The following is a 24678-nucleotide window of genomic DNA, read 5'->3' on the forward strand; positions in this document are numbered from 1 at the left end:
TGGATTATTACTAAATACGCAATAAATAACAAATAGAAAACTTTCTCAATTTTCTTTCAATGAATTACGATAATCTCTAATAATTTTACATATCAGAAATATTTCTACAAATTTTTAAATTCAAAACTATATCAGATTATTGAATAATTTTATTGTTTTTAATTGAGTTTATTTTATTATTTTTAAAAAACACATTTTCTATGGAAAATAGGAGAAATTAATTTACAAAAAAATATAATAATGTTTCAATGTGATAACCTTTGTTTTGTTGCATAACAAAATATTTGCAAATGATACAAAGACTCCATACAAGTAAAATAATTACTTTTTTAGAAATAAAAACAATAATTAAAAGATGGGATTTAATATTATAATAATGACGCAGTGCTTTAGAAGTTTTAAGGATCAAAATTTTATGATTATAAATGAGTATATTAAGAAAATGATAACAATTTTATTAATCTTGACCGCGAAAATAAAGCTTTTATTTTATGTTAATTTTAAATGGACGCTAATATAAACAGTTCTTTCATAAAAATAAATTTTTTTCCGCTAAAAGTGATAAATTTTTATCAATAGATTAAAAACGTATTTGAGAGATTAAATAATTAGAAGATTGATAAAAAAAATTGCAATCGAATAATTGATGAATTACAAATTTATCAAGAAAAAAAAACGGAATGCTAAATATTTATATAAAGATTAATGAATTTATAGGTATTAGAAACTAATAATAATAATAATTCATTTTAAAATTTTTTTATTGCAAATAGTCTTATTTATAATGTACACTATTTTCAAGAATAAATAATTTCGATAGTTTTGTTTTAAGAAATTAAGAGCATCAATATTTTTTCCAAATGGAAAAAAATTTTCTTTTTTTTTTTTAAACAAATTACAAGAAACTAATGTAGTTTTTTTAAAATTCGTTTTTGAATTTGACGGAATTGTTATAAAGCAACTAATTCTTTGTAATTTACATTTATGTATAAATTTTATGTACAATGTTTGTTTTGTATTAAAAAAATACTTATCTACTTTTCAGATAAGTAACTTTAAGGTGAGCTGGATAACGAATTACTGGAACTACTTCCTTTTCGTTGATGTTTTGAGCTTTGGTGATGTCTATGGGGACTTCTCGATCGACTTCGATGCCTCGACAATTTTTTACTTTTTTTTGATTTGTGGGACCATGATCTACTTGGACTATCGTAACTAGAGAAGAAAAAAAAATCAAGAAATTAAAATATAACAAAAATAAAATATTCAGGTAAGAAATTTTTTTTTATAAATCTATTTTAAATTACTCAAAAATTACCTTTTATGCGAGACCTTTTTCTTCTTGTGCTTCTTGTGAATTCTGTGTCTGTCGCGATCGGAATAACTTCGACTTCGACTACTACTCCGACTCCTGGAGCGATGCCTCGATCTTTTGCTGTTCATTTCCGCGCCTTTTATTCGATGAATCAACGGAGTGATTCCAGGACTTGATTGTTCTGTTTCAACATCACGAATTGGAGATGGAACCGCTTGAACTTCATCTAAATCTACATCTCGTTTATTTGCAATCACAATTTTTTCAGTATTTTTTACATTTATCGGCGTTTGCAATTGACTTAAAAACATTGCTGCCTTCTTTTTTCGTTCCAATTGTAATTGTTTTTCCTTCATTGAATTTGCTGCCATTCTTTCTCTTGCTGCCGCTGCCAATTTATCTTTTAATCTCTCCTCGACTAATTTATTTCTCAAATCTTTTTGACAATCTTCTAAAATATCATCAGTGAGATCGACAAAATCTTTTTCATCGATTCGTGATTTTTTCTCAATATTGCTTGTTTCTTTTTCATTTTTTACCAAACATGTATCGTCTCCTGTTTCGTGAGGAGAATTAGATTTTGAATTGACATCTTTTTTATTCTCATCAATGTCATCGTCACTCTCTTCTAATGGTAGGGCATTACGTTTTTCAATCACTGTTGTTTCACCTTCTTTTGGTTTCTTAATGGAAAATGAAACAGTTGTAATATTTTTATTCGCTGAATCTTCTTTAAATCTTGTGTCACCTTTCTTTTTGGCTTCAATCATTTTAACACGTTTTTGCACTTCCTCCATTCTTTGTTGTTTCTTTTGTAATTCTTCCAATTTCTTTTGTTTTTCCTCTTTTAATTCTTGTTTTTGTAAAAGTTCCTCTTCAGTTAAAACACGAGGATTGACAGCGCCTTCGTATATTGTCAATTTGTGTGCATAATATCCATGATATTGATGTGATAATTCTAGAAAATTAAAACGTGGATCGCCTTTATTTTTGACAATTGCCTCAAAATCGCGACCATTTTTTGCTACATAACTCGCCATTTTGTCGATGATTATTTGTATTTCAGCTGGTGGGACAATAAACGATGGTCGACTCAAAGGTTTTGGTGGTGTTGGTCCATAAGGAACGAGAGATGGTGGTTCTTTTAGTGGGGTTTGTTGGAGATTTGTTGTATCGCTTGACGATGGAATTGGTGGAACGGAGATTTGCGATGGATTATTTGTGTGTCCATTGGCACTGTAAATTACTGGACCATGTGAATACTGTTGTGGAGCTACTGGATACGGGGAATAACCCTGTGAAAAATATGGATTCTGTAACACAGATGAAAAGCAAAAAGATATTAACGAAAATTTTTTTAAAAAAATATAATTTTTTACTAATGAAAATTTATTAAGAATAAAAACAATAAAGACAAGAATTAAAACAAATTTCTTTTTTTTTTCATTACCTGTGGAGGCATTCCTTGATAATATCCAGAAATAGGTAATGGTGGAACTGGAACTTCCGGCTGTGGTGGAACTTTTGATGGCGGTGGCTTTCCAGTGATTCGATTTACCAGCATTGAATAAGCACAATCGGCAGAAGGTTTGTATGCAATGCTCGGTATACTTGGTGCCTAAAAATAGAATTTTTTTCGTTAATTAAAAATATTTTACGTAAAGTGAAAATAAAAATGTAATAAATAGGACTTACGGCTTCAACTTTAGCGAAAGAAGGCGCGAGGCTGGGATGAAGATAAGGTTCGTCGTCATCCTCGTCATCGTCATCATCATCATTTTGCTGTTCTGCTTCTTCTAATTTGGGGAAAAAAAAGGAAAACCTCTCTATTAAACCTGATATACGTGAGTTTAAATATTGCTACTTTAAAAATAATGCTCAATTCTCGTTTTTTTTTCTTTTTGTTCGTAACATAATACTTACGGCAATTAAAAAATAAGTGGGATCAAAGTAGATGGTGTTTATATCCAGCTTATTACTGTGTCATTGAGGGCAATCTCGATCATATATATTAAATATAATTTTGGTCAAAGTTCTTCTGCCACTTAAGCGCGGACTTGTTGAAATCGAGAAAGTTATATAAAAAATTAACCTGATAAAGTAAAGAATGAAATGCGTACCCGATTCTTCCTTTTCGGGCTGTTTTTCTGGATTATATTGCTCGGACTTGATAGCCTCGAGGACGAGTTTGTAATACGGATTTAGTGCTCCATCCACTGAGAGAAATGCGAATTGTGGATTATTTGCCTGTTTTGCCTTTATTAAAACTTCCATTTGTCCTCCTTGATGACTTATAAAAAGTGCTGTTTTTGTTATTATTGCGTTCAATTTCTGTGTATCCGGCTACGATAAAAAAAAATTACAATTTTTACAAATTTCAATTTTAATTATGATAAATAATATAAATTTAAAGAAAATTTCATACCACAGTCATATCAGGTGGTATGTTGAGTTCCGGTGGAACTATAAAAGCTTGATCATCTTCTTGAGAGCCTTCAGATGGTTTTGGACTTTGGGAATCCTCACATGTTCCTTTTTGATTCTCATCATTTTCGTTGTAGTTGTAGGCAACTTGTCCATACGTATTTTCCGAATCCAAAGCCTGTTGTAGTCTTTTCATTTCCTCTTCTAGAAACGTAAAATTTAAACTTAATAAAAATGTTTCATTTTCAATTAGAAAGAAATTATATTTTGACTTACCATGATAAAGATTTTCATCAGTATCACTTTTGTATAAGGAACGGTACCGCTCCTCATCGCAGAGTTGTTCAATTTTATATTCATCCTCGGTGAGAAAAGTTCGTTGATCAAAGCCACCGGGTGGTGGTTCATAGACCCTTAGGTCGCCCAGAGCCCCGCGTCCATCGTATCTATAGACATATAACACTTCAATTAGAGATTGAAAATGATAAACAATTGAATAATTTTTAAAGCGCACTCGGCATCTGAAAATAAAGTAGAATCAACGAGTGAATCCCATCAGGATGATTCCTGTGAAATATACGAAAAATAAATTTAGTCTACAACATAAAGATTTTTTTTTTTTTTGTAAATTTAATTTGAATAGAAAGTATGGCAACTGATGGCAAATTTTTTTTTTTTGTCATTGAAAAATATCTTTCTGAAAAGATTCGAATAAAAATCTCTTTTTAAAGGCTTATTGAAATATTAAATACTGTATTAAAAATATAAAACTAACAAATTGTGTGATGCTAGACCCCTAAAAATTCCTTTAATATTATTCATAAGAAAAATTATATTTATATATATTTTTAATGTGATTAGAAAACAATTCAGAAATCAATATATGTGAAGCATTATATCTCAGGATCCAAAAGCTGAAAATAATTAAAAAGTTAATAATTTAGTTATTAATAATAATATATTTAAAAAGAAAATTTTCATTTTTTAAGAGACTTAGTGCTAAAAAATTTGAAGTGAAGTGTTAAAAATAATTGAATTCATTCGAATTTTCTTATAGTTAAATGTAATTATGTTTGTCCAAGTGTTTAGATAAGATAATTGTAAACTTACTTACTGGTGCTTATCAAAAAACATAAAAATTCAAGAATTTTAGATAAAATATAATTTTCCAGAAAAAAGAAATTAGTTCTGATATAATGAAAAAGAGAGCCATATTATTAACCTGGAATGAAAAATATTAAAGCAATTTTACTTGGCAAAGCACACACAAATTTTAGTTTATCATTTAATTGTTTATTTTTTTACTTTATAAAGTTTAACTTGTGACAATTTTTGAAAATTCTACTAAAAAACCGTCCAGTAAAAATTCAAATAATATCTTTGAAAGTATAACATTTTTTTAAAACACTGGATTTTCAAACGTACATTTTTTCTCTGACTTCTGAACTTCTTTATACATAAAAAAAAAATTATTTTCATTATTGTAAATAATTCAATAAAATTTAATACAATTTATAACTTTCAATTATCTTATATTTACTTAATCACACTTTTTTCAGTAATTAATTTATATATTCAATTTTATCAAACTTTTTGTGATTGAAATTAATTTAATATTTTGTTTACTTTTAATATTTATGTAAATTAAATTGTGTAATTATCATTCGAGTTTATAAAGAAGAGAAATAATGATGAGAAAGAAAATCGATTCGAGAAGTATAGAAATCAAAGAGAAATTCAACAACTAATTAGAATTATTAAATTGAAATTGAATTAATTAAAAAGATGAAAAATATTCGATGACAACATTGAACAGCGTATTTAAGAATCCAATTAGCGTGTACCTGTCAGGAATTCAGGATGGATTCTAGAAATACATACCGTGCTGAGCGGTCAATTTATTTTATGACCGTCAGCTGCCACTTGTCTCTCTACGCTGTCTCACCTTGCTGCAAAAGCGCCGATGATCATCTCCATGGACCAGGACACTTGAGCACCTTGAATACACTCATGCAGAGCGCATTAGCGCTTCCACACTGAGCCTCACAGCCAAAACACCTGCGGAAACCTTAAACAGTCTCCAGATTGCTTATCCGTACGTTAAAAAAATTTATGTCACACCTGTCAAAGTTTGTCATGTTCGTCAACAGTTTATGAGTATTGTTCTTCGCACAATGTTGCGCGTACATTTTCTTTTTTTTTAGACAAAAATATACGTATTCTAGGTATAATGGTTTTTAGGTTATGGGAACGGACCTGTCTATCTTCAAAGTGTTATCGCCCATCCAGGGTATCAAATGCTTCCCTTGATCAATCATTTTCGCCTTCTCGTCATCACGAAATAATTTGCAGCTGTACCCAAACACCAACAGCTCCTGTGGTTCCTCTTCCACTGTTTTTTTACGCAAGATGCCAGAATCAACCATCCAACGTTGATTCTTGGACGCCATTTTTGTGTTGTTTGCAATTTGACCTTCTATGTACATTGACGAGCATCATTAAAACCGGAAATACGCCTCTTCGCGCCGGAAGTAGTTTACACCAATCATAAAAAGCGTTATAAAATATTTTTCTGCTATTAAATCGTCCTCTACTATGATTCGTTAATGTGATAATCCACTAACGAATCGCATAACAAGTAGAGCTTAACATTATTTACTGGAACCAATCACAGACAAGCGACAACAATATACTGCAATCTAATTGGTGGACTGTGAAAACTTTCCAAAATCGTGTATACTTGTCCGCCAACTGCCGTTTGCCTGACACGGCTTCTATTCGACGTCGATAAATATTCGAGGTTCGAGCGCCAACGTGCAGTCGCGTGGGAAGATAACAAGCTCGTGATCCGGCAGCTTTGCGTAAAATACCGGTTAAACGCGACTAAAAATCTACAACAGGTAATTTACAATTCCAATTATTTAATATTCTCACTCTAACAAAAATTGTAAAAATTCCTTTTAATCTGTATATTCCCCCCCAAAAAATATATTTTTTTTTTCACCCGGCGCATTTTACACACGCCAAGTCGACACACACGTTCACTTAAAACGCGGGTGCTTTCAGAAATGCCTCCCAGAAAGACCAAGTTGAAGGAGGAAGTGGCGACTGAGGCTGCAGTTGAAAATACCGACGCATCTCCTCCAAAAAGGAAGAGAGAAAAGAAAGTTCTCACAGAAAAGGTTGAAGATGTTAGGGAACCTCGTTTTCCAAGGGCGGCGAAAAATAAGAAACCCGAAGTCACACCAGAGGAGCCGGTAAAAACGAAAGCGTCAGCTAAAAAAAATGAAGCAGCTCCAAAGAAAACATCGGCTAAATCCAAAAAAGCCAAGGATGCTGACGAAGATGAGCCAATGGATGAGGAAGAGGGTGACGCCGTAGATGAACCTGAAGTTCCAAAGAAAAAGGCTCGTGGAAAGGCCGCGGCGAAAAAGGCGGACGCTGATGAACAGCCAGGTAATGCTTCCTCAATTTATTCATTATTTTCGTCTCATTTCCTAAAACAAAATGTCGCTTCTTAATGGTTCGTGCTTTTTTTTTCTTATTTTTCAATTTTAAAAAATCTACGATTATTATTTTATCAGTAAAATTTGTTGAAAAATCATGAGGTGACGGTTACTCATTCAACTTTTGTTCCCCTCTAACCCCCCCCCCTCATTTCCCCTTTTTCTTCTGTTCATACATATTTAATCATTTTTATCGTTTATGTTTTTCGTCTAACCTCCCCTCCCTATTAACTTTGTTGCGTTTAAACCTGTTTGACCCCCCACATCCCCTCTCTTCCATTAAAGAACCTTCCAGTTCCCAGTGTGTTTATTCCCCATCCCCCATCGTCAGATTGCACTCGTTTTTACACTTGTGGCCATACTTGTTTGTCTTTTAACCGGTGCATGACGTTTTACAGGGTTGCCTTTATCAAATAGGTGGACTTGACATTTTTTTTTTTTTGTTCCCTGCTATTCGAGAATTTTTTTTTATTTCTCTTTCGTTTGTACGTGTTTACCTTTTTTTTATCATTTTTTTTTTCCCAAAACAAATATTTTTCTCACAAATATTGATTATTTTGTAAGTAAATTTTTTTTTTTATTTAAATTAATATATGTAAATTAATGAATTTTGAAAAAGTTATTTTTTTAAAAAATTTTTTGGGTGTGGCTATTTTTAAATATGATTTTAAATAAAAAGTTTAATCAATGTTGAGGGGTAGGGGGGCGATAAAATTTAGTCTCTATTTAATGTAAACACACATGTGACGTTGTTGAATTATAAAAATGCGCATATAATTCTGCTGGTCGTTGCAAAGAAGGTCTGGATAAATCTTACGTTTGTTGATTGCGCAGACGTCGTAATAGAGCTTTTTAATCTTGAAGCTCAATTATCTCTAGTTTGATAGTTTCAATTGTAATATGATAATGTAGAATTTTCTGTAGAATGTAGAAGTATCCCTGCATGAAATATTACATAGTTATATGTTTTCCGCTTTCTTATTCATTTGTTTAATGCTTTTTTTTTTGTTTTTATTTATTGTGCGTATAACAAATTTTTCCACACAAAATTTTAAACCCAAAAAAAATTGTATTACAAGTTCCATCGACTTTACTTTAAAATGAAAAAAAAATTTTATAATAAAAAACAGTTGAATTTTAAATTGTAATTTTTTGAAAAGGTATTTTTATATTTCAAATTTCAAAATTATGATTTTATATATTTTACATTTCATTTCGTTTTCTAAGGAATGAAAAATTTTCAATTGAATTCGAAATCATGTACAAGAATTTTGTCATGTTTATAGAAGCAACAACTAAAACGAGTAGTGTAAAAACGAAAAAAAAAGCAACCGCCGATAAACCAAGCAAAGAGGAGGAAGTCAGTGAGTCTAAGAAAAAAAAGAAAACCAAAGCAACTGGTAATTTAAAATATTTTTTTTTTTTTCAAATGCCCAAAAATTAACCCTTTATAGATTTTGAAAAAGTTGGAGCTTGTGAATCGTCCCTTTACACAACACAATTTTTTTTTCAATTATAATTTTCGAATATCTTATTTTGCATTTTTTTAAAATGCTATTTAGATGTAATATTATAAAATTGCATGAATTTATAATTTACGAAAACTTTCTCTAATTAAATTATTTTCAGCTAAAAAAAATGTAGATTTTTTTTTAATTGCATGCTAATTGAATATTAAAAACACTTAAAGCACGATGTAAGTTGCAACTTTAAGGGGAAAGCAAATATTGCGCTTTACTTTCTCTACAAATCTAGTTTTAGAAACTTTCACCGAGACCAGTTTCATTCAATAGAATTGCAAAGAAAAATGCTAACATTATAAAGGGTTAAGGTCTAAATAAAAAAAAACATGCAAAAAAAATGTATACATGTGTATCTAAAAGTATGTATTGTTTTTTAAAGCTCCTGCTAAAAAAGGAAGAGGCAAAAAAGCTGCCAAGGAAACTGAGGATGAAGCAGAGGAGGAAAATGCCGAGACAAGTGAAAAGGAGGATGAAGAAGAGTCTGCTGAAGTAGAGGAAAATGGAAATGCACAAGAAGTTGTTGAAAACGGTGGCAGCGAAACAAGCGAAGATAAAGAAACAAAAAAGAAAACAAAGAGCAAATCTGCCGCCAAAAAGGGAAGTGAACCCGCTGCTAAGAGTAGCACTGAAACTGCAGATGATCAAGAAGGTGTTGAATCTGAATAGTAATGTTTTTATTTTTAAAATCTTGATTTTTTAAAAATTAAAGAACTGCGACCTTTTTTTACGTTTCTAAATAAACTATTCACCATTTAAATAACACGCGGGGACACAGAACTTTGTTTAGCTCTATAAACAACTTTTTTCATGAAGATTTTCTTAAAAGAAAAAACAAAAAAAGGAAAAAAAAAAAAAAAAAGAAAAATATTTAAATTATAATTGTTCCAAAACCCTTGTGGATATTTACTATTTACATCTATAAGGAATGTAATGTGTATAGTTTCATTGCTCTGTGTGATTTTTGAAATACAATACTTTGTGTATTATTTTATATTCCTAACTATAAAAGTAGTTATAGATGTAGACATCTTTATATCCTAAAATCCGAAACATCGGATCTATCAATAATACGACCTTAATTTTTCACATTTGTCGCGTGTCAATTTTCATCAAAGGACTAAATAAAAAACAATTTTTGTGACGCGAGCACTTTAAAAGTAATTCCAAGCTCATGTAATAAGTTTTCAAAACCGAAAGTGCCGAAACTATGTCAAAAGAAAAAAAAAAATGGTACTTATCGTATTTTAATTAGTCCTTAAGATTTTACAGAAAAATGTTGATAAAATGCCCATTCCTAAAATATTGTTAATCTGGTTGTATTCATTTCATATGACATAATTCCCATCAGATTTGTAAAAATTACAAGACATAGAAAAATCAAATATTAAGTTTTCTTTTATTTAATTTTTCTAGTAGAAAGTAATATAAATTTTTTTCAAACCTTTTTTTTGTTATATTTTAAACTATAGAAGAACTAGATAAATCGATAATAAGCAAAAATGTTTTGTTTTTTGTTATTTTTATAGTGTTCGTGTAGAATTAAACTAGTTTAAAAACTAGTTTATAGAAAAAGATATTTAATGACTTTAAAGGTCTGATAGAACCTAAGTGTGGAAGATTAAAAACTTTTTCTTAAATTTTAAAACACTTGCATTATTTTGTAGCAAAATATAAAATTCACAATGAACAATACAATTGTAACCATCGTTTTTAAAATATAGTTTTAATAAAATTATACTAACCAGAATCTAATTAAAAGAATAATTTTTAATCCTCAATTAACGAACTTTTATTTCTAAAATTTTCTAATCGAAAAAACAATTTTGCTTAATTTTTAGACTTTCGAAGCATAAATTTTCAATAAATAAATAACTTTGTTAAAATTTTAATTTTTTACTTTAAATGCTGTAGTTTTAATTTTTTGTAAAAAAAAAAAAAATTAAAATATTTTTTAAATCAACTTGATATTGCCGCGCATTTTTATAATCCAACACAGAAATAAAAAACAAACGGTTTTTTCTGTAGAAATTGTAATTAATTCTCTTCTATTATAAAGCAAATATGTTTTATTTTCTTTTCTTTTTTTAAAACATATTTTAATGAAAATATAAATATTAACGGAAAAATAAAGCTTTTTTAAATTGAATTCAATTTCCCGCCTAATGCAAAGTTATTTGATTGGTGGAAGTTTAGTTTGAAAGTTCTGAACACAGATAGCGCATAGATCGAAAGCCATGGGGGACGAAGCAAAGTGGGGATCATCGCCATTTTCTATTTTTGCATAGCTACGAGCTAATGTTACATGTGTACATTTTGTGTGATAAATTAAACGATTCTATTTGTAATTAACGTTTTATTGTGGAGCTCAACGGAATAATGTCATGAATTTGTGGAAAACGTATCGGGCACATTCTATAATCGAGTTCACCTTGTTTGCCGTCCGCGTTGCCGCGAGTAAACTCAGTTTGACTTGCACGTAAACATTTTTCATCAACTTTCCTCCAAAAGTGAGAGTGGAGTGAAAAAGAAGTCGGATGTTCTAACCAAACTGCGTCTAATTGATATCGAATTATTATTCCGCTCGCGATTTCGGGTTCAAGGGATTTACGATAAAAAAAACGAATCTGTGATATTAAGCAGTAATAAGGTATATAGATAGATTCTAGGTGATAACTTCATACAAATCAAGATATACGTGTGTCGTAGTTGTATCTTAAAAATAAGTAGGTATAGATCTTTAAAAGGATCTAAAAACGAAAAAGGAATTCGAATATAGATAACTTTTAAATAATCGTCCAAAGAACAAGCATCTTCGAGAACAAGATGTCTGTTGAATCTGTGTCAAGTGACAGGCCGGACCCAAAAGACGAAGGTATGTTGAGATTGATATACATATACGCTTATACTATTTTTGCTCACTGTTCACTCTTCTTTTTTTTCTCTACACTAATCATGAAATTATCTTTTACCTATTTCATTTATTTTCAATTGTGTTTAGTTGATTTTTTATTGTTTTCTTGCTAGGGAGTTCCTGGGAAAATGAAAGGGTCTTAGATACATTTATTATTAACTTTCTATTTGTTTATCAGTTTTACAAATTTGTGTTTTTTTAATTCGATCTGTTTTTAATTAACGATAAGATCGAGTTAATTCCTTTATTGAACAAATTTGACAGATTTTTAATTTTATTGTCTAGATTTAAGTGTTTATGCCCTTACAATAACCATAGTTTGATTGAATTGTTTGTTTATTTAGAATAATTAGTAATTCATTTATTTATTTAATAGACAAATGCAAATAAATGATACATAATTGTTTATACTCCAAGTTTTCATTCGAAGCGTTGGAAAGCGTTTTTGTGCATACATATTGGTTATTTTTTCTAGGGACATATTTCTACTGATCATTAAGGGCTCATTTTCAATTTTTCTACATCGATTTTTGAATATTTACTTTTTCTTTCAGTAAATACTAATTTCTCTTATAGGTTAAGGTTACTATTAAAGTAATGATGTTTCTTAAATTAAATATTACTCTTAATCTATTTCAAAAAATTCTTAATATTTTATTTTTTTAAATTATATTATATATAAATTCTACTTTTAAAAATGGCTTTTTAAAGTAAGAGACAATTGAAGAAAAGTAGATTGTATTGTAAGGTAATGTATATGTTTGTATAAAATTTGCCTAACAATTTTTGCAAAACATTCTTTATATTTAGAATTCTTTTGTCCTCATTCATGTAAAAACATTTCGTTACATATAAATAAAATTTCATTAAATAAAATTATACTTAAAGGGTACATTTATCGATGGCTTTAAAAGTTGATCAGTTCTCAATTTTGGATGAAATTATTATTCTCAATATTATTTTTAAAAAAATAATTTAAAAGGTCAATGAAGGTCACTAATAATATATTCAATAAATTTATAACTAAAAACAAATGTTTAAAAAATATTCTTAATCTAACCGGTTTAACGAAAAAGAAATAATATAATTTTTCAATTATAAATCATTAATTAGGATTATATAACAATGAAAGGAATTTAAAATAAAAATTCTGAATAAAGTTGAATAGATTAAATGTAAATTAAAAAAAACTATTATATATGCATTAATTTATATATAATAAAATTTTTTTAATGTTCAATATATTGTATTTAAAAAAATAACCTTTGACAATATGTAATTGGAAAAATAAAATTAATTTTTATTATTAATTAAATATTTTAAATACTTTTTTAGATTATATTTTTAAATTTAATTTAATTTCAAAAGTTCGTTATGATCTGAATTAATTCGAAATATATACATTTGACTAATCGTTTTCAAGTGTCAACAAATCTGACCAATACGAAAATTAATTTCATATCACGTGAAAGGACAAGTTTAATTTTCTGTGGTGTATAGTTTTCTGTTTATATATTTGATGTTGCGACGAATCAGTTTATTCCGGAGCCTTGTATCGTACAGAACGTCTTATAATTTACTTGTAACAAAAAAAAAAAAAAGAAAAAAAAAGTTTTTGTGTATATCGCGATAAATTTTTTTTTCCCAAAGTGTTTTGAATTTTATCATTTTTCAAATTATTTAAATATAATTAATAATTATTGACTGTGAAATTAAATCGCTGGCCGATTTTTATGTTAAAAATTAAAGAGGTTCCGTAAAATTTATCAAGATTATTCGAGTATTTTTCGTGTTATCGTCCTTCAAAAGTATAAATACATTAATATTTACGTTCGTTCATCTGAAAAAAAAATTAAAATCCATTTTTTTTACGTGAAACAAATTTTTTTTGTACTTTGAAAGAGTCAAAATTTTGGTATTAAAAAAAAATGACCAAGTTTAACTCGTCGAATATGGCCAGGGTTGGTCCTCATCGTTATCGACGACCTCGTCGACGTCCTCTTGTTGGTCCTACCGGTTCACCGTATCTCGATTATACTCTTCTTGTAGATACAAAAACCGCTCCATGGTTTCGAAGAAACAAACAAACGAATGTTGTTAAAAATACCCCATTTAGTAAGTTTTAAACAATCTTTTTTTTTTAATTTTGTTTTTCTTTCTTTTTTAAAAAAAAAAGACAACAGTTTTATTTTAAATATTTTACAAAATCGATTAAATTATTTTATTTTTATTAAAAATAAATAAATAAAAACCAATAACACCCAAATTGACTAATTATTTGTCAAGTTTTTAATATTTAATTTAATTGAACAAAATTTTTAATTTACAGTTGCTTCTAAATCGTATATATAATTTTTTTTGTTTATATATCAATGAATACAAGTTTTGATGTATGTACCTAAAGAGTATATGTGTATGAAAGATAAATATTATCAAAGGTTATTTTCAAAAGGAAAACTTTGTTTGGCCTTGAAAATTTTTCGAATTTTTCCACCTTTGTAAGCTAGGAATTAAAATTTAAGAAATTAGAATATTCATAATGCCTTTTAGTAATTTTATTTTGTTTTAATATTACGAAATTTTAATAGATTTGAATTTATTTTTTAAAATTTGAGAGAATAGAAGAAAAAGAAGGGAACAAAAATTATTTATTTTGTATTTGAAAAATATTTTTCTTTTTTGTTTCAGGAGATGAAGCAATTATATCAATGTCGGTCGCCGGTGAGGTGACTGATTCCTCGATTTTGGAAGTTGGTCGTTCAAGACCTCAATTCCAATACACTCGGGTTTGTTTGATTCTTTAACATAATAAATTAATTTCTAGGATTTTAATTTTATTAATTATTTATATTGAAATAGAAATTTTCAATCGATATTTTACTTTTCATTGTAAAATGTACATGTAAATATGATGCACATTTTTTTTAGGAGGAACTCATGAACATAAAGGAGACAGCTTTGGCTAAACGAAAACCTGATTGCCTAGATCCGGCATACAATAAGTATGTTTAATTATTTTATGGTTATATCTTTAAAAAAATAGGACAGAATTTAATTATTTTTTTATTTTATTTTTGTTTAATTTTTACAGCAAGCATGGTGTGTGGGATCCTGAGCGTTGGCATTTGGATAGAAAGCGAAGTGAAACACCACCTGATGATGAGCCGGCGAGTCGTATTGATTCTGTTGCTGAAAATCATGCCAAACGACGAAGTGGAGATCCTCGCGAGAGAATTCGCAAAGAGCAGGACGGCATTGTTTTGAGTCCGCAACGACGAAGTTTCAACTCCGGATGTTTTGTCAACGTAACGCAACCCCCACCGCGACGACCAGAAAGCCCGATTGGCAAATCTGAGGTAGGGAGAAGAGAGAATATTAAATGTTACTTCTTATCGTCTACAGATACTTGAGTAGATTGTATATTTATAGATTATCAAACTTGTATACGATTAAAAGAGAGTTACTAAAAATTTCTTTTTTCGTATTTTTAATTTAGGAATTTATGACAATGATTTTTTTTATTTATTTAATTGAAATCGTTGTAATTAATGAAAAAGTGAAATTAAAGATTTTTTTTTTTGTTCATTTTAGGTTTCACATCGTGAGCCAGTTCGACGAATTGGCAGTGGTCGCATATTAAATCGCGACATGTGGGACTTTAGATCGGATAATGACAAACTTGATTCAGATCGTTCGGAATATAATTTCCGACCTGGCGGTGGAAATTCTCTTCGCGATCGAGACAGTCGAGACTCGGGAAGAGATAGAGACATGATGCGAGATCGAGACATTATTCGTGATCGAGATGACAGAAATGATCGTTTCGAGCGACGTTCATTTGGTAGAGATTTTGGTGATCGTGATCGAGATCGCGACCGCGGAATGGAGAGAAATGAGCGCAATCAGCAAAATGATCGTGGTCGCGATCGAAGATATGGAAATGATCGTCGAAGAAGCTTCAATGATAGTCGCGATAATGAAGAGCCTGAGTGGTTTAGCTCGGGTCCAACTTCACAACACGATACCATTGAATTACGTGGCTTCGAAGATATACCTGAGGAGAAGATGAACAATAATAATACTAGCGCGAAAGGAAAGAAACAATCTCCCGCTCAGAAGAAGCGTGCAAAGAAAGCAGCTGAAAAAGAAGAGAAAAAAGAGGAGAATCATTCAGCTGGTCCAAAGGGTCGTAGTACACCAAATTCAATGGAACCACAAACAAATGTTGTTGCCGCGCCACATTCTCCAATTCTCGAGCAAAATGAACAAGAGCCGCCCATTGTCACGAAAGAGAAGCAAGACGATAGTAAATCCACGACAACAACTGAACAAAATTCTGAGGAGACGGAAAAATCAAATAACACATCCAGTCAGAATCAAAGTCAAGAGACAAAACAGTCTGATTTCAATCTTGATGAGTTTTTGAAATCAGACACATTTCCAGGAGTTTCTGGACTCCTTACCAATGGAGTTGGCTCCAATGGTGGAACAGGTTCACGATTCAGTCAATGGTTCAAGAGAGAAAGTCCCATTCAACAGGTGGACAGTCGTAGACAATCTATCCAAGATGAATTGCTCAACAATCTATTGAATGATATTTCTGAACCTAAAATCAAGATACCCGCTGTATCCGAGTCAAATGCTTATTTTGCGCCAATTTCTCCTGCCAATACAACTAATAATGCTGCAACTGGAACGAAACTTCTTGAAATGTTACAACGCGGTAATAAAAATCAACAGAATGGTCAAGGTGACGCTCAGGCAAATCCAGTTGTTCAAATGATGAAAAATTCCACAATCAAAGATGTCGAACAAAGTGGTAAAGTTTTTCATAGTTTGGAAGAATTGGAAGCAAGAATGCGTGGTGGACTTCCAAATGAACAACCAAGAGTGAATAAAAACGAGGAAGATCTCTCTGCTTTTAAAAAATTGCTCGCTCAAGTCACAGGTGGTCAGGCTGTTCCTGCTGCGAATGGACCAATTCCACAGAAACAACAACAACAACAACAGCAGCAACCAATCACGCTAATGCAATTATTGAATACACAATTGAAGACTCAACAAAATGAACAAATTCGACCTCCAACTTATAATCATGTTGGACCTCTTGGGCCAATTCAACATCCTCATCAAAGTCAATTACAGCATGAGAATCTGATGAAAGTTTTGCAAGTTCAACAGGTAAAATATTTTTGCCAGGCAATTTTTTTCATGTGATTTAAATTTTTTTTATTTTTAGCAACAAAAGCAGAGACAGGAGCAACAGCAAATGTTCTCAATGATGATGGGAAATCAGCGTATGATGGGCGTGAGTCCAATTCCACCAGATGTCCAAATGATGATCAATTGTGCACCCACTACTCGTGAACTTCTTCAGAGACCAGAAGCTCGGGCTATCATTCATGGACTTCAACATGGCGATATTACAAAACAACATATTATTGAACAGTTGCAGGTATTTAATTACTGTTCAATTTTGTAAATAATAATTTAATTTTGTTCCAGTTTTAAATATCGTTTTTTTCTCAGAATCCTGTAATGCAACACAGACATCGAGAGGTTCTTGTGAATATACTGAAGGTTTATGGAGGAACTACTCCCCGCACAGTGAGTCCACATCCTAATGTGCCCACTCCACAGGATCATATGCTCCAGCAAATGTTGTATCAGCAACAACAGCAACAACAACAACAACAGCAGCAACAGCAACAACAACAAAGAATTCCTTCGCCAATGAACAATGGTAATTATTATTTTCTAGTCTTTTGATAGAATTTTTTGCATGTTTAAAGTTTGATTAACATTTTTTTTTTTTGTTAGTGATGCAACATCGAGTTCCATCGCCCCGTGAACTAGCAATGCACACGCAAACAATAATACAAAATGCCTTGATCAAAAAGAAGCTTGAGGAACAACGTGAAAATTTTCGCAAACGACAGGAGCAACAACAGCATCATCAGCATCAGCAGCATAAACATCAAAATCATCCAAATGCTCCTAGTCCAGTGAATTCACCGGCAAAACAGACATTAAGTCCAACGCCACTTGCATTCACGCCAACTTCGGTATTACGTAAAATGACTGCCGAAAAGGAACCCGAGGGTGCGAATCAATCATTTCAACAAGTAGAAATTATTATTGCTTCTGCTTCCGCTAATCAAGCTTTGCCTAAATTTAATTCTTCTGTAGTTAATCCAACACAAAATTACACTACACACAAACATCAATCACCCAAGGAGAAAAAGTGGAATGGTTATGTTAACAAAGGTCAAGGTAAAAATAATAATAATAATCACAGAAACGTTGGTTCCGCTAATAATAATAATAATAACAATAATAAAATAAGTCCCAAGAAAAAAGTACCGAATTCAAAAAATACTGATGATAATGATGAAAATAATAATAATGAATCGCAAAAAGTAACAATAAATTGTCCTGAGGGTACAAATTGTGAATCGGTTTCTAATACTAAAATTTTGGATTTTGATCCAAAAGTTTCGAATATTAATTCAGATCAAATTTCTAATGACGATTCCAAAAAAGATACAATCACTGATCCATGTGATAAAATTGTGAATTGTAATAAAATAATGTTGGATTCTGATCCAAGCATTTCAACTTCGGTTTCAAAAGTTTCAAATTTTGATTCAAATATTCAAGATAAAGAATCCGATTCAATTTCAGAAAAATCAATTATCGTTTCAAATAAAATTGATTCTGATCCAATTCCCTCAGTTTCTTCAATTCACATTGAAAACGATAAATCCAAGATTTGTGAGGGAGAAGATTCAAATTTAGAAAAATGCTCTTCACTTGATTCTCTGGATTAAAAATATTTGTCGTTTATAAAGTTCCTTAAAAAAAACACACGTCAAACGTTTAGATTTAGTACTTATATGCATGTCATATAATAATCTTGAAAAAGGAACTAAAAAAAGAACTCGAAATTAACGAGTAATTTATTAAAAAAATGGGCAGAAAAGTATATTTTATTTATTTTTTTTTTTTTTTAATAGAGAAAATACGCGATTTAGTTTTTTCATTTAACTTTCCTTTTTGATGTTCCTTTGAAATGAACTACTTTTTCTTAAATTGATTAATTAAAATAATTAATGCTTAAAGAGAATTAGTGGCAGGTTCTACTTTTTCTTATGGAAAAAGGGAATAGGGAAAAGGGAAAATTGTCAGTTTGATGCCTCACACACAATAATTACACTAACATAACACAACAAATCTTATGTCGAAACACTCTTTTATAATAAAAAAAAACACTTCATCTATAAATTTGAAATGCTATGCAATATTTTTTTTTTTAATATTTTCGCTTTTTAAAAATACTGCATGTTTTCAGAAACTGTTTAATAGTCACTGGTTATTATTTGAAACATTATAAAAAGAATGAATTTAATTAATTTTAATTACTCGAATTTTTATATTTACATTAGATTTCCGAAATTTCAATTTTGGATCCTATTTTCCTTATACTTTTTTCCATAAGTCCTAATTTATATTTTTCTTACTATTATAATTTTTATTTTTCCTAATTACCTTCTAATAAATAATTTATGGTAATTAAGTAAAATAAAAATTGCTATAAATGAATAAAATAAGAAAAATAAAAATTATCAGTTATGAAAATTCGGAAACAGAAAACTTGCATTTAAATTAAAAAATAATAGAAACAAATAAATTAATAATGCAAGTTTAAAATTGACTATTAAACAGTTTCATCAATATTTTTCTTTCAGCTTTGCTTTGTTTATGCATTTTAAGTAATTTTTTAGTGAGTGTTCAATTTTCTGCTGAACATTTTATGCTTTTGTTTTTAATAAGAATTATAAAAAAAAATTGCTTTCTTTTTCATAGCTTTTAAAATATAATTTAAATGTGCATGTTAGAAATTTTAATTCCATTCTTTATTGGATTCATTATTAATTTTTAAATATTTGATTTTTTTTCTATTTATCAGAAAAATGCTTTCAATGTGGAAGATATTTCAAAAAAAAAAAAAATTTCTCGTGTGTTTTATAAGTTTTTTTTTTTTGTGGCATACTGACATATTTAAGGTAAGACTTTTTTTTAATATTTTTTTTATTTGGTAAGTAAATTTTTTTATTTTTTAAATATTTTTTTCTTGTAAAAAATTGTTTAAAAAAAAACGTGAAATTTATTGGAAGAAGCATTTTGCTTATACAAAATAATTTGGTTGTTGGATTGAGATATAAGCATGTTTTTCTTCTTTTTGAAAATCGTGTAGTGAATGATTTTTGCTGCTTTGCATACGCTGTACAGTAGAAATTGAAAAAATTTTCAATTATTTATCAACGAAAACAAAAAAAAATGTACAGGTAACAACGATCCAACAAAAATGGTTCCTCCCAATTCAGCAGTACGACGTGACGATCTTTCAGTTATTGCTGATTTTGCTCATCAAGTTGCTCTCGCTGCTGGAGAAACTCGCGTACCACCAACTCGATCACAACAACCAATTCACCCCAATTGGCAGAATCCTGCTGTCAAACAGCATCCTGGTATGTTTTCATTAAACAGTGATAAGAATTTCTCCCGCAGTTAAAATTAAATATTCTATTTAATTAATTTACAACAAAAAAAAATATTGTAAATTTTTTTCCCAAATAATTGCTTTGCAGTGTTTTATATTTTATTTTAAACTTCTTCCTTAATTTTTGATTACATTTGTCACCAGGATTCTGTCATGTGCTTCTTTTTTTTTGTTTCCTTGTTTATTTTCCAAATTATTGAATGAAATGGAATTTTTTTTTTCTTTTCAGAGGAAACTGTTTATTTGATCAAAATTGGTTTAATTTTCTTTAATTCGAGTGATAATTTTAGTAATTAATAAAATATGTGATTAAAAATAATAATTGTTGAATTATTACAGGACGACCAATTGTAAAAGGAATGAATGAATATCCGTATAGTGCAATGTTGGAAATGCAACAACAGCAACAGCAGCAAAAACAACAACAACAACAGCAGCAACAACAACAACAAAGAGCAGTTTCTGGGATGTTCGCTAATCCCCATCGTTCAAAGCACACAATGACAGCTCCAGCTTCTCATCAAAATGTTTCTCAATTTAATGTTGCACCCAATTCCGTTATGGGACAGAGAACCAATCAAATGACTAGTCAAATGAAGCAAGTTCATCTTGCGAATTTACAACAGCAACAACAACAACAACAGCAGCAGCAGCAACAGCGATCTGTTAATCCACAAATTCAGCTTGCCTTGAACCAAAATTATAATTCGTCTCGTAATGGTAAGAATATTCTTTTAAGTCCCCCTAAATTGGCATTTATCATTTTTTTTAATATTAATTTTACTTATCCTTTTTTCTATTTTCTAGTAACTGATAATTTTTTAGATTGAAAATATTTAAAAGATTCAAAAGATAAAAATAATGACTACTAAAAACTTTAAACAAGAATAACAAATATTGATGATTGGCTTCTCTAATTGTATATAATTTACAACACTTTAAACTGATTCCAGGTTATCCGACTGTCCTTAAACATTATATCAGTAATGGAGCTTTGAAATTGGAATAATAGAACCTCTCCTATCCATCGTCCAAAATCAAAAGTCCATATCGCTAAATTAAGTAATCCCGCTAATTATTTTCTTTTTAAATAGAGAAAAAATTCGTAAATAATCGAAAACTGATCCTTTCGATTCCTTTTTTTCATTATATTTTCCTATTATTCTTATGAGAAAAGTATTAAATTTTTGTATTTATTTTTGCGATGTTTCATTTTTTTTTTAGACGGACGAGTAATACGACCACAACAATTAAATATTGGTGTTGGACGACAAACATCACCGGGACTTGGATTTATGAGTGGAACTGGAGGTGAACTTTCTCCAACGTCAAATCAATTGGCTCGATGGTTTAGCCCGGAACTTCTCGCTCAAGCACGTGCCGGTAAATTGCCAGAGTTGGGTCAAACTAATTCTATTCTATCGGTAGAAGAACTCGAGAGATTACAACATGCATCGACGACAGTTCACAACTAAATCGACGTGAGACTTTTTATCCTGTTCCTAATATATACATCTATTTATATATTAGGATTATTACGAGTGGAAAAAAAATCTCCTATTTGGATCTCAAAGATACTTTTCAAAAAGTATTACAAGCGATTTATAACAAAATTGAAGACAGTTTTTTTTTTCTTTTAATGAATTTAATTTATTATTATTATTATTATTATTCAAGTTCCTGTCGATTCGAGAAAAAATCTATGTTGCTCAAATGAAAAAAAAATCGAAATAGACATTTTCTCGAAAATTGACTTTTTTTGTTTTGAGTTATTGAAACCATTTAAATATTCTTCTACATCAAAAATCGTTTGTAATTTTTCATTTTGAATTGTCTCAATTTGATTTCATTGTGATTGTCATATATTAATATATGAACAAGTTATTTTAAAGACTAAATTCTCATTTTGAGACGGAAACATTTAAAAGAAAGAGAGACTTTTAAAGAAAAGAAAAACGAATTCTCAATGATCGGAAATATTTAATGTTAGGCAAAGAATTTCCAATCAAGACTGTGCAAAACTGTTTCTGCAATCCCATTAATGAACGCGTTCTCTCGAATTCATTTTTTCTTTTTTTAAAAAAAAACGTAAAAAAGAAACTGTTTGTCCGTTCTACAACTATTCTCAATGCAAAAATGAGAACATCTCTAAATCGCTTCACACGGCTGTCAAATTATTTATTTATTACTTTTTTTTTTAAGGGGCAATGAAGGGAAATTAAAATGACGTGCGTGAAAACTTTGATCTTCGAGACTGATGTATTATTGTAAGATTTGATAAAACTTAATCACCGTCTCCCCCAAAAAAAAAAAATCATGAATACTTTCTTTTTTTTTTTGTCTAGTATTATACTTTAATTAGTTAATTAACAAATGAAATGAAAAAAATACCTAAAAAAAAATTTTAATGTAAGAAAATTTAATTGAAAAATTAAGTTTAAAAAATGTAAAAAAAAAAGTTAATTTAAATAGTATTTTCAAACTATGGGAGTTGTAATATATCGAATTATAATTAGAGATAATTAAACGCGGTCTTTTTTTTGCGTTTGGTGCTTTGCTCGTAAAAAACAAAAACTCCCATAAAGACTGTTTGATCGCGCTATTTTCGGTGCGAAATTTAATATTAAGAGATCTCTTTTTAAAAAACATTAATAATAAACATTATTATTTAGAAGAAAATCCTGGCTCTTAAAGTGTATGTCTGTTATTCTCAACGTATATTAAATATATAAATAAATAATATATTATCTTATTGATAACGAGAATACAGTGTGCTACCAAGAAGATTAATACTTCATTATATTAGATTCAAAGTATCTTTGAAAAAAAAAAAAAAATTAAAGAAAAGAAAAGTTGGGACATAAAAAATCATCATGAAAAATGAATTTACATTCCACAAATAAAAGCTGTCAATTTTTTTATACTCGCAAGATTTTGACAATTTGAAAATAATTCTCATTTACGATGATTTTTGATATTAATTGAATCAAATTTGATTCTCAATAATGCGAAATTTAAATGGCAAAATTTTCTGTTTGTAGCAAACAATACTTTTTTGAATCTCAATTAATTGTGGCTGTAATTAGATTTTTTTTAATAAAAAAAAAAGTTTTGTAAATATTAAGGCAATTTTAATTTTTAGTGAGAGATTGATACGACGTACAATTATTTTTTTTTTCAAGTTATAAAAATTTATATGGGTGGAGGTTTTTTTTTTTTTTTTGAAATTTTCTCGAAGCAAGGAAATCACGTGTACGTCTATATTTATTCGATAAAACTTGATTGTTTAGAATAAACATAATTAGAAGAAATAATTGTACTAAGAAGGAAAGATGAGAAAATGATTTTTAATCGATTCTTGAGAATTCTACACTCGTTCGATATCGTAAAAAAACCGAAGAAAATATCCGATTGTTTCTCAAAGAAAAAAAAAAGATTTTAGGTCAAAAGAAAAATTTTTTATAAAAAACAAAATGCACTGATTTTATTAATTTTGTTTAAAAAAAAAATTTGATAAGTTTTGCGAATGTAAAAGAAATAAGGTTTCGAATTTAGTTTCGTTATAAATTTGCGTTTATGACTTAAGAATAATTTTTAAAAAAATTTCCAAATAATTTTATGTTCTTTATAGTATCATTTTAAAATTTTTACTTGTGCTTTGTTGTATATCTTTTGTCTTTTTCTCAACCTGTGAAGCGAAATTCGCAGCTACAACTCATTAAAGGACATGTATATTGACAAAGTACTCGCAAATAAAAAAAAGAAAAAAAAATACATATAATATTAATAGTAAAACGAAACTGTTAGTCTTAAAGACTTTTAGCGAAGCATCTTTTAAATCAAGTTGCATTTAAAAATAAGTGTCAGTTTCGTATAAGACATAGTGATTGTAGAACGACGTTCAAAGGACAAACGGCTGTATAAAGAAAAAAGAAAAAAAAAAAAAAAAAAAAAAAAAACGCAAGTACCTACTCATTTTTTTTTTTGTCGGCTTAAGAATATAATTGGGAACCTTTTTGTGTCCTATTTAACTCGAGAGAATTGCTATAGTCATTAATTAGGCGACTATAGAAATGCGCCTCTTTCGTTTTTGCTAATCAGAGGCGATTCTATAATCTTACAAACTTTTGTAAATAATTCGAAACCCTCAAAAAGAAAAAACAAAAAAAAAAAAAACTTTATTAGTCATGTAAGTACCGAAATCCAATGTTTTGTAAATAAAGTTATTAAACATATGTGTCAGTGATCTTATAAATTAAGTTAAAAGTGAAAACAAAGGCTGTCTATATTTATTATCTTTTTATTTTTAAATTAGTTTAAAACATTTTTTTTTTCACTAGATATTTAGGTGTTGATTTAAGATAAATAAAATATAAAATTTGTTTGTGTGTATATAAAATATTTCAAATTTTTTTCTAATCTGCCTTTTATATAAA

The 24678-nt window shown here is 29.2% G+C and overlaps 3 protein-coding genes across 6 annotated transcripts; 2 read left to right on the forward strand and 1 right to left on the reverse strand.

Moving 5' to 3' along the window:
* Positions 1-743: 743 nt before the first annotated feature.
* LOC127289873 (splicing factor, suppressor of white-apricot homolog) lies at positions 744-6215 on the reverse strand. 3 transcript variants are annotated; one of them, XM_051318117.1, is made up of 8 exons: positions 5996-6215; positions 4016-4185; positions 3741-3943; positions 3436-3658; positions 3011-3111; positions 2766-2933; positions 1319-2610; positions 744-1215 (listed from the first exon to the last, which is right to left on the reverse strand). In XM_051318117.1, exons 1-8 carry the CDS (start codon positions 6187-6189, stop codon positions 1056-1058), a joined length of 2511 nt encoding a protein of 836 aa, XP_051174074.1. In that variant the 5' UTR covers positions 6190-6215; the 3' UTR covers positions 744-1055. The 3 variants fall into 3 exon arrangements, with proteins under 3 accessions (XP_051174074.1, XP_051174067.1, XP_051174081.1); XM_051318110.1 differs by having other exon boundaries at positions 1319-2628; positions 5996-6214; XM_051318124.1 differs by having other exon boundaries at positions 1319-2628; positions 5685-6214.
* Positions 6216-6471: 256 nt separating this feature from the next.
* Positions 6472-10515, forward strand: LOC127290021 (uncharacterized). Of its 2 annotated transcripts, XM_051318384.1 has the most exons (4): positions 6472-6639; positions 6806-7195; positions 8532-8645; positions 9148-10515. In XM_051318384.1, exons 2-4 carry the CDS (start codon positions 6808-6810, stop codon positions 9432-9434), a joined length of 789 nt encoding a protein of 262 aa, XP_051174341.1. In that variant the 5' UTR covers positions 6472-6639; positions 6806-6807; the 3' UTR covers positions 9435-10515. The 2 variants fall into 2 exon arrangements, with proteins under 2 accessions (XP_051174341.1, XP_051174350.1); XM_051318393.1 differs by lacking the exon at positions 8532-8645.
* A 513-nt stretch (positions 10516-11028) lies between these two features.
* On the forward strand, positions 11029-24477 carry LOC127288012 (putative uncharacterized protein DDB_G0271606). Its single transcript, XM_051315199.1, has 11 exons — positions 11029-11640; positions 14368-14465; positions 14608-14681; positions 14771-15035; positions 15271-16860; positions 16919-17134; positions 17209-17422; positions 17500-18506; positions 19997-20210; positions 20582-20962; positions 21467-24477. The coding sequence occupies exons 1-11, from the start codon at positions 11592-11594 to the stop codon at positions 21715-21717; spliced, it is 4359 nt and encodes a 1452-aa protein (XP_051171156.1). The 5' UTR covers positions 11029-11591; the 3' UTR covers positions 21718-24477.
* Positions 24478-24678: the final 201 nt, after the last annotated feature.

The sequence above is a fragment of the Leptopilina boulardi genome, unplaced genomic scaffold (genome assembly GCF_019393585.1).
Source record: "Leptopilina boulardi isolate dan_hultmark-lab unplaced genomic scaffold, ZJU_Lbou_2.1 LbouV2_123, whole genome shotgun sequence".
NCBI lineage: Eukaryota > Metazoa > Arthropoda > Insecta > Hymenoptera > Figitidae > Leptopilina > Leptopilina boulardi.